This window comes from Crocodylus porosus, unplaced genomic scaffold (genome assembly GCF_001723895.1).
Source record: "Crocodylus porosus isolate Cpor-Errol unplaced genomic scaffold, CroPor_comp1, whole genome shotgun sequence".
NCBI classification, from domain to species: Eukaryota; Metazoa; Chordata; order Crocodylia; family Crocodylidae; genus Crocodylus; species Crocodylus porosus.
Genome location: NW_017728934.1, coordinates 893,928 through 907,352, shown reverse-complemented (window position 1 = coordinate 907,352; position 13,425 = coordinate 893,928). Strand labels below are relative to the sequence as shown.

Here is a 13,425-nt window from a genome sequence, read left to right as displayed (position 1 = left end):
GGGGGGTGTTCAGTACCTGTTTTACTTTTGTCAGTGAGCATTTCATAATGATTAAGTTAGCTTTTTCTGTCATTAAATTACAAGTGAGGGAATCCTCAGCCTTTCTGAAAGTTATAGTTATAGTTAGAGAACCCTTTTTTGTCAAAAGGCTGCATTTTACACGTGCCACTGCAACCAATGATAGCTGAGGGTACTCAGCATCTTGGAGGATCAGGATTTCTGAAGATTATTAACGAATAGTTCATCACTCATTACTTAACAGCTCTTTTTAGACTCCTTTTGCATACACATTTAAAATGCTACAAAACAAGCTAAACTTTTTCTGTGGCTTCTGAGCACCTCTGAAGAGATTAATACCCTTTGATTATCAGTATTTAAGTCACATTTTATGACATAAAATGAAACTTGGTCACTATGATCTCTTAAAGCTACAAAGGTTTTACAAGGGGAATTAAAAAAAAAAAATCAAGATCAAAAGTAGATGGTGTATTTTTAGGGGCTGAAGTTGTTCTTTACTACTTACATGAATTTTTTAATATCATTTACAGTTTTAAAAAGATGCCTTACCCCCATTTTTCCTCAATTTAGCCTCAACCATATGGCTTTTTTATAAAACCTGGTCTAACAAACTGCTGGATTTAAGACAAAATATGCAGAATTGCAAGGATACTCTGTTTTAATTTATAATGTTCTCCAGCTAAACATTTTTGCACTGTTTAATTTTGAGCCCTTTCAGCAAGTACTTTGCTCATCAGAGCCCCTAAAATATAACCATGGTTATGATAATACTAAAGTAAGTTGCATTTAAGCCACAATGTAGGAGAATAAATGTTTACAGGGAAGCTCCCATTAAACAATTCCACTAATAATATCCTCTCCCTTCTATAGAAACGCACTTATCTCCTCCACCCTAAAACAGATTTTACCTCATTTCCCGTTCTTCGTGCTGTGCAATGAGATTGCTATAGAAGTTTTCTAACGTCACTTTTGTCATCGTAACTCGTTCCTTGGTGTGGTTACTCATGGATGAGCAGGGTGTTGGACCCGTCATTGCCATTGCTACTAGGAAGGGAAAAAGAGTGAGAGGAAGGGAAAAAGAGTGAGAGGCAAAATATGCTTTAAATTGAATGTGCATTTGTAAAGATGTTTCACTACATTAGAAGCTGGAACTAAGAATTGAGATTGAGTGGAGATATTAATATGATATAAAGCGTTAACAGAATAATTAAAGGAGCTAGACAAATGATCTGTCACCAGGAAACATCAGCAAGAGAGACAGAGCAGGGAAAAATAGTACAAAATTAAAAGGTACATGTCAAACTTCCTGTTTTTGAACAATGAACTGAAACAAGAGGGAAGGAAACTTGACAAACATTATGCCTGAAAACCACATTTTGAGGCAGTATTGCAGATGTTTTGTACTACTCCCAAAACATCTCACTGCCTTTTATAAATGCTAAGAACGATAGAATCTGCCAAGATACTTAATCCAAGAGCCCTCCTTCCTTTGACCTGTACAGAAAGAGGATAAGAGGATACCTTGAGATTTGTTACATGCTGCTCTTCCCTACTATGAAATGTAGTAGGAGCCAAGCTGTTAACAAACGAGCTTGTAGAATATCTGAAGGAAAGCAACTTTCCTTAATTGTATTTATTGTCTTCCATTTTAATGGAAATTTGCCCAAGACAGCCTGCCAAAAACCATATGGATTCGTTTTAAAATACATCTGAACTTAAAACAAGGATACCAGAAAGTTTAATTTCCCTAAACCATGGTTTGAATGCTCTCTGAAAATTAAGAAGTACATGAAGGCGAGGCAATTCCATATTCTGGCTCAAATTCAGGACAGATCTACATCACCTCAATTTGCCTGTTGTATGGCGCTTCATAAAATGCAAAGCATACAACATGCAAAACTGTATTTATATTAAGGGTTTCTGGTGATAATAAAACCCACAAGAACAACATTCAAGTGGCTGGTACGTATCACTCAGAATCGGAGAAGAACTGAGAGACACAATTCAGATATACTTGCCCATTTATATCACTTGGCACTGACAAGATTGTAGTACATCATTATTTGCTACCTTCCCAAGAGCCTTTTTGAATAGGGCACCTTTGCTACAAAGAGCCATTTAACATCTAACACGTTTCTGTGCATCTTTTTTCCCCGAAGAGAAGAGGCCACCTGAACACTGTTGAGAAGCGTTAGCCGTATTTGCGAAGCTAAGCATTTTATTTAAGAAAACAACACCTCCAAGTGACACTGCATGAGTTAGTCATGGCAGATTCTCCCCTTACAGGACAATACAAGAGCCGACAGATCAGGTATCCATGTGCTGTAAGCACATTTAAATCCTGCTCATTAGTTATGCAGCTAGTTCCCATTTCCCAGAGAAGAGGGTACAAAAACCACCCAGGGAAAAGCAGGTGCCAGGTGGCATGAAAAGAAAGGGGGGGAGGGGAGACAGGCAAGTAACTCATACAACTGCAACGATGCCGATGGCAAATTTGGCAGAAGTCCTCGTTAGCTAATGCCACGTTCTTGACAGATGCTACCTTCAGAAAGCAAGAAAACAAGCGTGCCCCAAACAGGCCAGTGGCAGAGGTTGCATTTGACCGCGTCAATCTCGGTACAAAAACACCCCGGGATCAGGGCGTCCACGCGGCACTCTGCCCATCAGGGATGAAGCGAGCGGCCAAGCACACGGCTGCCTGTCTGACATCGATTCAATCGGGATGACCGCGCGGATGTCCTGGGACAGATGGTCAGCGGTCGTCGCCAGTACAGTTTAGAGGGCGGTTCGGAGAGGGACGGCCCTGCCTCAGGCAGGGGGGTGGACTAGACCGTGGGTCGCAACCCAAAAGTGGGGTGCAAAAATGGGTGTGCAAAAATGCATGAAACAAGCTTTAACAAGGGGTTCTCCTTTAAAGGAAAAAAAACGAAGGGAGGCAAAACAGGATGGGGGGCGCGAGCAAGGGCCCTGTCCCGGGGGGTACTCCTGGGGGGCAGGGCCCTGTCCGGGCCGGGGCACACGGAGAGCTCCCCAGAGGACAGCAGAGGCCGCGGGGAAAGGGGGGACTTACCTCAGCGGGAGGGCGCCCGCACTCGCCCCTCACACGACGGAAGACGCGTCCCCTCGCGCCGGGCCCGCACGCGCCCGCAGCCGGCACGGACGGCGACCCGCGCGGGACAAGCGCCCCCAGCACCCGAGCACCGCGCGCATGCGCCGCTGGGAGACGGCCCCTTCCCGGGTGGGGGGGGGCTGCCCCGCGCATGCGCACGCGCCTCCGGTCTCCGGAGCTGGATGCGGAAGTGCGGCGCTGTGCGGGGCAGGGCCGCTCCGGTTGATTTAACCTGGCAGCCCCAGCAGGCGTGGGAGGCTGGCGTCCTGTGGAGGGTTTGCATAGATAAATGCATGAGTTTCTTAAAAAAAAATGTAATGAATCATGTCTCCTATGAGGGCCAACCAGGAATAGGACCCGCTGTGCCAGGCGCTGCACATGCACAGAGCAGGGGTCACCTCCTATCCCCAGAGGTTACAGTCAGACAAGGGTCTGTGGGTGCATCTGATCTTTTAGTAGACCAACACAAATTTTTTTCCAACTATTTAAAAGAGATCAGATGCATTCAAAAACCCTTGTCTGCCGATGTCCTTAGACCAGGGGCAGGCAAAATGCAGCCTGTAGGTTGGATGCGGCCTGCAAGGCTATTCTATCAGGCCCGTGGGACCCCTAAAAAATTTAGAAAATCAATATTTATCTGCTCCTGGCTGCCTGTCATGCGGCCCTCGATGGCTTGCCAAAACTCAGTAAGTGGCCCTCCACCCAAAATAATTGCCTGCCCCTGGCGTGGAGTGAAAGACTTGTAAGAACCCAGACATTGGAAAAGCATGAAACTCCTGCTCATCTTAGATCAGATGCTCTGCACTCTCATTTGTACCCAAATCTGAAAGATCACAAATGTGTTAATAAAAAAACCTCAGTAAGCAGCCCTCCACCCAAAATAATTGCCCACCCCTGCCTTAGACCAACACGGCCACAACCTACACCCCAGTAGGCGATGGGTATAGCACACATCGCGGGAGCCGTTAGCTGTGTTACTCTGAAGTGGGGCACAGGGTAGAACAGGTTGGCACCCTAGAGACTAACTGGTGCTGAAAGTCATGGGCTTTTGTCGGCAGCGGCCTACTTCATGAGCACAGCTGGAAGGAGACAAGTCCTAGTTGGGCCTCAAGTTTATCAGTGCAAACTGGAGGGCTAGAAATGCACATTAAAAGAATAAAGTTCGCAAGCTTGACTGTGAGAGCAGATGTTAACACAAATTGAAACGTCACAGCACTCGGTAGAAATATTAGAGTTGGCAACACTGGAAAAATGCCTCTTTAAAATATTGGAAGCTGGGGTCCTGGTATGTGAAATTTCAGATAGATGGTTTAGTTTAGCAAAATTAAAAGGAAGATGGTAAAACTGGACTTCTGATAGCAATTTTGCTATTGGCTTAACTCTGAAAAGATCAGCATCTCTCCATGAATCTAATTTTTCACCTTGATATTGCCTTATTTCTAAGGACATTTTGCTGGGGTTATTTGATCCCAGCCGTCATTCCTGCCTAGAGCAGGGGGTCTGGACCTGATGATCTCACAAGGAGGTCTCTTCCAGCCCAAAACTTCTGTGACTCTTCCTCGCCACACCTGCTTTACCTGTGGTACGCTGTCAGATGTCACCCTTGCTTTACCTGTGATACGCTGTAGGTTGTTCTTGGTGTTTCTGGTTTGTGCCTGATGTGTGTAAGGGTTTCAGATGACAGTATTTAAGAGTTTGGGAGTAAACTGTTGCCTGTGAACACAGGGCACTGAACTTGATGGCACAGAAGATTCCTTTCAGTCCTATATCCCTATAATGGCAAGAGCTAAAGCTTTCAGGAAAAAAACAAACAAGCATTCATGCAGTATAATTATGGTATGACATCATGAGACAATGCAGTGACATTTAGGCAGAGTCTGGCCCAAGGATATCTCAGCATGAAGTAGTGGAGTCATTGTGTCCTTACACCAACACACTGAGAGTAGATTTTGCCTCTACTCTCAACATACTGAGAGTAGCAAGTATCATGACTCACTAAGTTTCTTGATCTATGCAGAGCTGGGTATTCCCAACCTGAAGGACAACTGCAGTCTTTGGAACAATATTGATGGAGTTAACCTGGGATAATGGGTTCTACTGATGTTAGCAGATGGAGGTAAACAGAAACAAAAATTGGTGGAAGAAAAGGGAGAAGAGATTAAGAAAATTCTTTGAAAAGATGAAATCCCACAGATGAGTTCCCCGGGGCCACAATATCCCACTGTCTGTCTTATACTCAAAACTTTTATGAGGTTTCTATCACTATTTCCTATTTTAGGGACTGAATAAATAAAGGTCAAGATTACTGTATTGATAAGAGGAAATAGTCATTGTGCCAGGTGGGCCTTTGGGAATGTGACAGAAACAGAACCCAAGGGGGACGCAGCAAAAACAACCATAGCGTAAGAAAGGTGTAGACTGGGACTGGAATCTGCTAGCTCATTTCATACAAGCCACCAGGCATGTGTAAGTGAGGGAAAGTATATGTCTAGTGATTATAACATGCGATTCAGAGTTTCTGGACTTTATTGTAGTCTGGTGATTTGTGTGGGGGAGTCATGATTCCTATGTTTTGGCTCTCACATTTACAAACTGCTTGGACACATTCACTATTTTAAGCCTTAGCTTCCTTGTGTGCAAAATGGATTAAAAAACCTCTACATCACAGGGATCTTGTGACATTCACTGTGTTTGATGAATGTTTCAAAAGTAATTTGAGATCCTCTAACAGAAAGCGCTGTGAAATGGCAATGTAACACAGCTGTTAGCATAACAAACAAACAGGGAACACCAGTTAATTTCCCATATGTCTCCGAGCATGACTTTTGATTGTTACCATTCCTGGGCTGAACCAAGAATTGAGAAGCCCCCATCAATTCCAAGTCTCAACCCTGAGCCATCCACTTCTCTCATACTTCTCTGTACATTTTTAAAGGAAAACCATTGGGATTCTGTGTTAATCACAAATATGTAGAGATATTAGTAAAAGATAATCTTGCTTTATTTTATTTATAGTTCTACAGTTTATTTGAGTACAACAGTTATATCTATGCCACATGTGAAAAATCTTTTCATTTTAATGAAACAGCAAGGACTGTTGTTTAAATGGTACCACTGTGTTAAATGCAAAATGTTCTTTTGCCCTCTGAACATACAGCTGAATTCTACTATTACCAACAGCCAGTTTTCAAGAATTCAAGTAATATATGTCATCCACAGGTGATGGAAATGTTGCTAGACTGGTAACATGAATGGGAGAAATATAATATCCAAAATATTTATTTTGCACTTGTACTGGATGTTGCTTTGCTTAAGACATAATTGGCAAATATGGCAGTAAAGGTGAATGGCAAAATAAAATTCAAATTTCTTTGTGCCATTTATTGTTCCTTTGGGATAGATCAAGATGGCCTCATGAAATCTATATTTACCCCAGAAAATACTTGTCGCTCTAGCTGTTCTCAACTTTTTGTTTGGAGGCTTCAGGGAAACTTTAAGAGATCCTGAAACATGATATCAAACATGCAGTTTGGGAGCTGATCTGCATCCTTCCCCTCCCACCAACTAATGTGGGACAATGATCTGAGTCTGCAACTAGAAGAGCTGCTGGTTACTTTCAAACTCCAGCTTTTGTACCTACCAAAGCCTGGGGCAGGGGGTCGAACACGATGATCCTTCAGGGACCCTTCCAACTCTACAATCTATGAATCTATGAAAGCCAGCATCCTCAAGGAAAACCTGACAGATGGGAATTTGTATTTTTAACAAACAAAATAAAGCAAAAACCTTTGGGCCTAGTGCTGCAGCCTGGTTCATGACTATGAAAGGCCATGAATGCAACTATGCAGATGCAAAACTGATACACAACAGGGAGGTAGTCCAGCAGCAGACCCATAGAAATGTATAGGACTTTGAGAATCAAGGAATCTATAAATAAACAGCTTCTCCAACCAAACCACCCAAGAAACCCCAAAGCTTCAGAACCAGTTAGGGAGTGCTCCCATCATGTTGAAGGGAAAATTCTGACTCCTGCAGACCTCCCCAGAGCACAAATCACTTGTTCAGGCTTTGTGCTAGGATAGTGGTCTGTCCCTTTACGGGACTGTCTTTGTGCAATATCGAGGAATAATAAAGGGTACAAGTAAACGTTATTTTTTCTTTTGCAGTTCACCTTTGCATTAGAGCATTTCCCCAAAACAACATCACGTGTCTAAAGCAATGGACAGACTGCAAGGGGTTCAGATTGAGTGGGGAATGTTATTTGGTTGAGCACTGGGATTTCTTTTGCTGCCAGGATCTTTGACTTGAAATGTGTCAGGAAGGTACTGCAGGTTCCAGCTACCCTTTGCATTCTTTATATACTGCAGCAAATCCATTTTCTTCAGCATAGGAAAGGTTTGTTCCTTCTCCATCAAGCCCAGCAGCAGGTGCTTCACTATATTTGGAGTCTCATCATTGCTGATGCTGTCATAAAGGCCAGGGAGATCATCGCTCTTTTGCAGATCCCACATTGCATTTGAAAGCGGAACATCTCTGCTGCTGGCTGTATGCACACCACCCATGACATTAGACAGCCACATCAGGCGCTTGAGCCCTTGAAGCGCCCTCCCTTTATCATGCATGTACTGGTGTTCTGTCACTGCTCTTTTACTGAAACGTAAAAGGAAAGTTCAGTTAGGGTAGGAAGCAGAAACCCATGCAGGTCTGCTCTCCCTTTTTTAATCCTGGCTGATTTTCATCCATAGATCTCAGAGTGCTCTGAAACCCGGGTACATATGATTACCTGCCCTTTTTCAGAAATGGAAAAACTGAGGCATAAAGAGGTGACGTGACTGTCCAGTCATCTATATATAGCAATACAGATGTACAAATCCCCAACTTGAGATCTCAACTTTATATGGTTTGGGGTGTTTTTTGCTTACATAGGTGTATAACATATCACAAACACCATACCTCAAATTAAGTCAGCAGCATATGTAAGGAGAATGATGCTCTATTATCTCTGCACTGAGCCACACCAAAACTTTTAATCCAAACATTATTAATTGGGACATTAAATATCTGCATACAAATCTAAGCAATATTACATTTCAACAATTACAGCAACAGGTTCAAGCTGCAAATTTCTATCTAACTCAGCACTCAGATCTGGAAGGCTGATTAGAACCATTTTTGAAAACATACAGCTTGTTCATACTCTTGGCTTTCTTCTTCGTGACTTCCTTCATATTTGTGTCAATTCGTCTTTGCTTTGTCTAATTTGTGGTATTTAATAGTGGCACCTAAACTTCATTAATATGATACAAAAAGTAAAAATAAAATGCAGTGGGCCTGATTCTCTGCTTTGTGAAGTGAGGACAAAATAGGTATACAGGCATACCTCGGAGATATTGCGGGTTCGGTTCCAGACCACCGCAATAAAGCGAATATTGCAATAAAGTGAGTCACATGAATTTTTTGGTTTCTCAGTGCATATAAAAGTTACGTTTACATTATACTGTAGTCTATTAAGTGTGCAATAGCATTATGTCTAAAAAAAATGTGCATGCTTTAATTAAAAAATACTTTATTGCTAAAAAATGCTACCATCATGGAAAAATGGCGCCAATAGACTTGCTCAACGCAGGGTTGCCACAAACCTTCAATTTGTAAAAAACACAATATCTGCGAAGCGCAATAAAGCGAAGCGCAATAAAACAAGGTATGCCTGTAAATTGTTAGCTCATCAGAGAGACTATTACTTTTTACCTTTACTTTTCAAGGAAGTAAATGACTACATATGTGCAAGACAGCGGACAATTCAATCCGCTAATTCAAGTGCAAGCAATTTTCCAACAATATTTGGTACAAATGTAAGTGTTCTTACTTTTCCACTTCTTGAGATGTTGCAAAACAAGCAAGAAAAAAGATGGCCAGAAATATAACCATCTGCAGAGATCTCTGGGACAGAAGCATCTTTAACTTCTTTGGATCTGCTAAACAAGACAAGAAAGGACTGACATTATTACCAAACTTTTTTCTTTCATTTCATTTATTTCATTCTGTCAGGTGCATTTTCAACCCACAGGCATTTTAGTTCCCAACACTGTACATTTGCAAGCACAGCACATCACAGTACCTGAAACCAATCAGAGGTTTGCCTAGTAAAGACTGAATAGAAACTTAGCAAAGAGCTCAGTTGTAAGAGATTTACCACTGACTTCCTTGGAAAGTGGATTGGAGTAAGAATTCTGGAATTTGGTTCTGTGACCATCCATTTCTTCTTAGCAATAAATATATGGAACATGAACTATTGTTCTCATCATGCTGTTGTAAACCCTCCCTTGAATGGAATTGTAAGCAATGTAACTGTGATCCAAGACTGACACAGTGTGCCAATGATGTAAGACCACTCAGTTCTAGTATTAAATCTTCACTAAAAAAGTGGAATTATACTGTTAAAAATATTTTTTTTCGGTGGAAGAGTGGAAGTGAGGAGTGCAGGGGTGACCTAACCTTGGTTCTGAACCAGGGAAGTGAGAATTAGCAAGAATTCTCTGATGAAATGAGCTTCAGCTCACAGAAGCATATGCTATATGTGTGTAACACATACATACATATATATGTATATATATGTGTGTGTGTATATATACTCACACATACATACATATACACACATAGTGTGTGTATATGTATGTATATATGTATGTATGAATGTACGTATAGTAATGTATATGTGTATACACACATACACACATATTTTGGTTAGTCAGTAAGATGCCTTCTATATTGATTGTGGCAAACACAACTTTAAAAGGCAACATAAATACATATATATGAGAAAGAACAAGATTTGCTGTTTTTACATATGTTTAGGAGGTGGCTATCAATTTAGCTTAGATTCAAAAGAGTTTGGTCAAAAAGAAAAACAATTAGAAATGTATTTTGGGTAACACATTTCAGCCTGTGTTAGACAGCTTGTAAAAATGGGTTTCCTTCCTAGTTATTTAGGTAATAGGTTGGTAGTACCAGCCTGGAAACACTTGTTTCTTTTTTCTTAAATTAGGCAAAACTATACCACATAGCTGAAGAGCAGAACTTAACCTCCAACTTTACATATATTTTTCACTTATTTTAGACTAAAGTCAATGGAAAACATACTTGAAAATAAAATATGTTGGAGAACAAAAGGCTATTGTTTATGATTTTTAAATATGTTATAAATCATCTATCTTATGCTGTTCTAGGCTATATGAGATCTATTTACCCTCATTGTGGGTAATAGATGTGTTATGTCTTTGCATATGATCTATCCTAGTCCTACATATCAATAAAGGAGTATGTTTAAAACAAAAGAGTATAATATTAACATATGATACACTTACGGTTGATCGTATAGAGTTCACGGCAAAGGCTGATCAGCACAGATCTGTCTCAGTGCTAGTCCTCTAGTGAAGGTCCAGTTGCAATGAGAGCATGTATGTCTCAGCTTCTTTTATAGCCGCTCAGACACCACACAAACAATAGATATGAGCTGTACAGCACCTTCTGTGACTAAGACCTTTCCTTGCATGTTAGTGAAATCTTCCTACTTCCAAAGATAATAAATCTTGGACGAGAGAATCTGCTGTCTCACTGGAGACCTCCAGCAGGTGAAAAACGGCTCAGCCCTTTGCTGTTGTCCCAGTCCAATCAAAGTATTGCTGTTAATGAAATCTGCCGGCTTTTTATTTCCAAAGATAATTAACCTTGCATGATAACATTTGGAATTCCATTGATTAAAGAGAAGACCTCCAGATGTCTCATCCCATCCAGTCCTATCAGTAATGGTACAGATTTTCTAAAGTAGGTATCTGGATCAGTAATAGTGCTGTTTATCAGTAATGGTGCTGTTTATCACAAAGCTAGCAAAGCAGGACAGTTATTCACAGAAAAAAAAATTATCTGAAACATTTGTAAAGATCAACAGCACTGAATATCAGTGTTCAGCAAGAACTCTGCTTAGGCCTACTGGCTGTTCAACAAACACATCTATTCATCTGGGATCCTGGAAGTCAGGTTGAAATGGAAACAAACTCAGGACATCATTAAATTCATATTACCATAAAGGCAAGCTGTAGCTCTCGAAATAAAGGATGATTTAAGTATTAAAGTGGTGCTGCATTGAGTATTAGACAAGAGGCAACATTTGGATGTGCCTTGAGGCAGTCTTTGAGGCTAAACAAGTGAATGTGGTATGTATTTCATCACATGCATCAGAAACTGCATTCATATGATGTTTTACCTGAATCTGGACACCCATGACAAAATGAAGGTTGGCAGTTTTGTATGTGAATTGAGTCTGTCCATTCAGGGGAAATGCTTAGCAATTTTCAGACATACTAAGCACCCATTACACCATTTGACATAAATCTATCTAGGGGATTATGTAGCTTCAAGTATCGTAACATCCAGGCGTCTAACAATCTCCACCATCTTTATCCCCTCAACAGCCCTCTGAAGTAGGAATGTGCTACATCCCGTTTTCTAGGAAGAGAAAGCTGAGGCCAAGAGTGTGACTTGCTAAGGTCCCACAAGAGGCCTGTGCCACAACCTTGACCTGAACCTGGTTCTCACAAATCTGGAGGGGAGGAAGAGGCACTAACTACTAGGCATTCTTCCACAAGAGGTCTGACTGTATGCTTCCTGAAATCAGACTAAAATTGCCTCACACTAAGCAGGTAATAAGTGGAGCACCCCAAATCAGTGGCTATTTGAAAATGCAGCTTCATATGCCTGAGTCTCTGTGTGATTTGATCAAACAACAGGTACCAGATTCTAAACCTCTCATGCCACTCTTGGAAGAGAGGAAAAGGGACAGAAAAGAGAGTTTAAACAACTGGTTAAGAGTTCTGCATGGCATGGAGGAAGTGATGTTTTTTATGCTCATATGGCTATTCCTGTGCCTCAGTTTAACAGGGGGCCTTGAAGGATGATAATGAGAGGCACACTATGTGCTTTGGTACATAATAGCCTTGTGTGGCCCACCACACCTATTTAATTCAGAGCAGAGCAGCTGTAAGGTTAGATCCCCCACCCCAGCATGGAGAAACAAGGAAGCTAGAAGGAAAGAGCTTTGGTTCAGCACAGAATCTGAGTAATCTTGATAGTCTTTTTACACCTTGGTCCTTCAGTGAGAAACACAAGTTAACCCACTCTCCCATATGAAACTCCATGATTATAGTGGGCTGTACACAGGGGTGCACCTGAGTGCACCTACCCAATGGATCTAGGCCCTATATATTTAATGAATTTAATGAAGTTTCCCAAGTGCTAATTTAACGCTGATAAAAATTAAAGCTCTTCTAGGTATTTGCAACTCATGTCTGAAGTCTGCTCTGATTTGATTCCATTGTTTCCCAAACTACATGTACTGGCTGTAAAGCATTAGGAACTTTTGATTTATGCTTAAAATTCAAGAGTCATTTTGTTCTGTTGAGGGTAGAGAGTGAGCTGAATTGATTGAACTAGTTATTAAAATTGCCTACGTCTTTGCTAGAAGGTGTTCAACACCCTACAGCGCCTGTTGTCAGTGGCTATGTCCACACGAGACACTGACTGCACAGCAGCTCATTACTACTGCTCAGTAGTGTCACATGGCATGAAGCATGACATGACACTACTGCATAGAAGTAACAAGCTACTGTGCAGTAGAAATGAGCTACTTAGCAGTAGCTTCTGAAAAAAGCTGGGGATGGTGTGGGGACAGTACTGCTGGTCACTGGGCAGTCATTTAGTATTTGGGTATGCAACTACTAAATGACTGCAGAGTAACAACTGCACAGTCAGCGTCTCGTGTAGATGCAGCCAGTGTGTCCCCATTTCTGACCTAAGGCTTGACCTGAGCCTACTGAAGGCAATGAAAAGCCTCCTACTGACTTCCAAGAGTTTGGTTCAGGACCCTAGAAGCAACAGCTGACAGAAGAAAGAAGGGAATGAAGGCTTTGACCTCCTAAATGAGGGCACCAGTGAGATATGGTAAGAAGTTCCAGCTGCAATGATGGCAACTATCCTTTAAATGCTCAGACAAACCATCAGTCTATTCTAGAGGGGCAAGTCTTATTTTCTAAAGTAACAGTATTTGTCATTGCTGAGGACTAGGCCCCTGGAAAGCTTGAAGAAAAAGACAGCTGCTTAGTGGAAACATGAACCACAAATTACTTTCAGATCAGCCATCACATAACATACATTGCCATTGCTGTCAGCCATGGCTGGATGCAAACTGGTAACTTAATGATAAAAGGAGCCATGCCAGTTCACAAAGTCATCTAGTTCCTACT

At 41.5% G+C, this 13,425-nt stretch overlaps 1 protein-coding gene across 1 annotated transcript in view; it reads right to left on the bottom strand.

Annotated features, from left to right (window-relative positions):
* STK38 (serine/threonine kinase 38) overlaps positions 1-3,217 on the bottom strand; it is a 20,537-nt gene extending 17,320 nt beyond the window's left edge. The window contains exons 1-2 of the mRNA XM_019546233.1: positions 3,089-3,217; positions 927-1,059 (exon numbers count right to left, since the gene is read on the bottom strand). Coding sequence (XP_019401778.1) covers positions 927-1,057 — 131 coding nt within the window. The 5' untranslated portion in view covers positions 1,058-1,059; positions 3,089-3,217. The remainder of the gene's footprint in view (positions 1-926; positions 1,060-3,088) is intronic.
* Between the last annotated feature and the right edge of the window lie 10,208 nt (positions 3,218-13,425).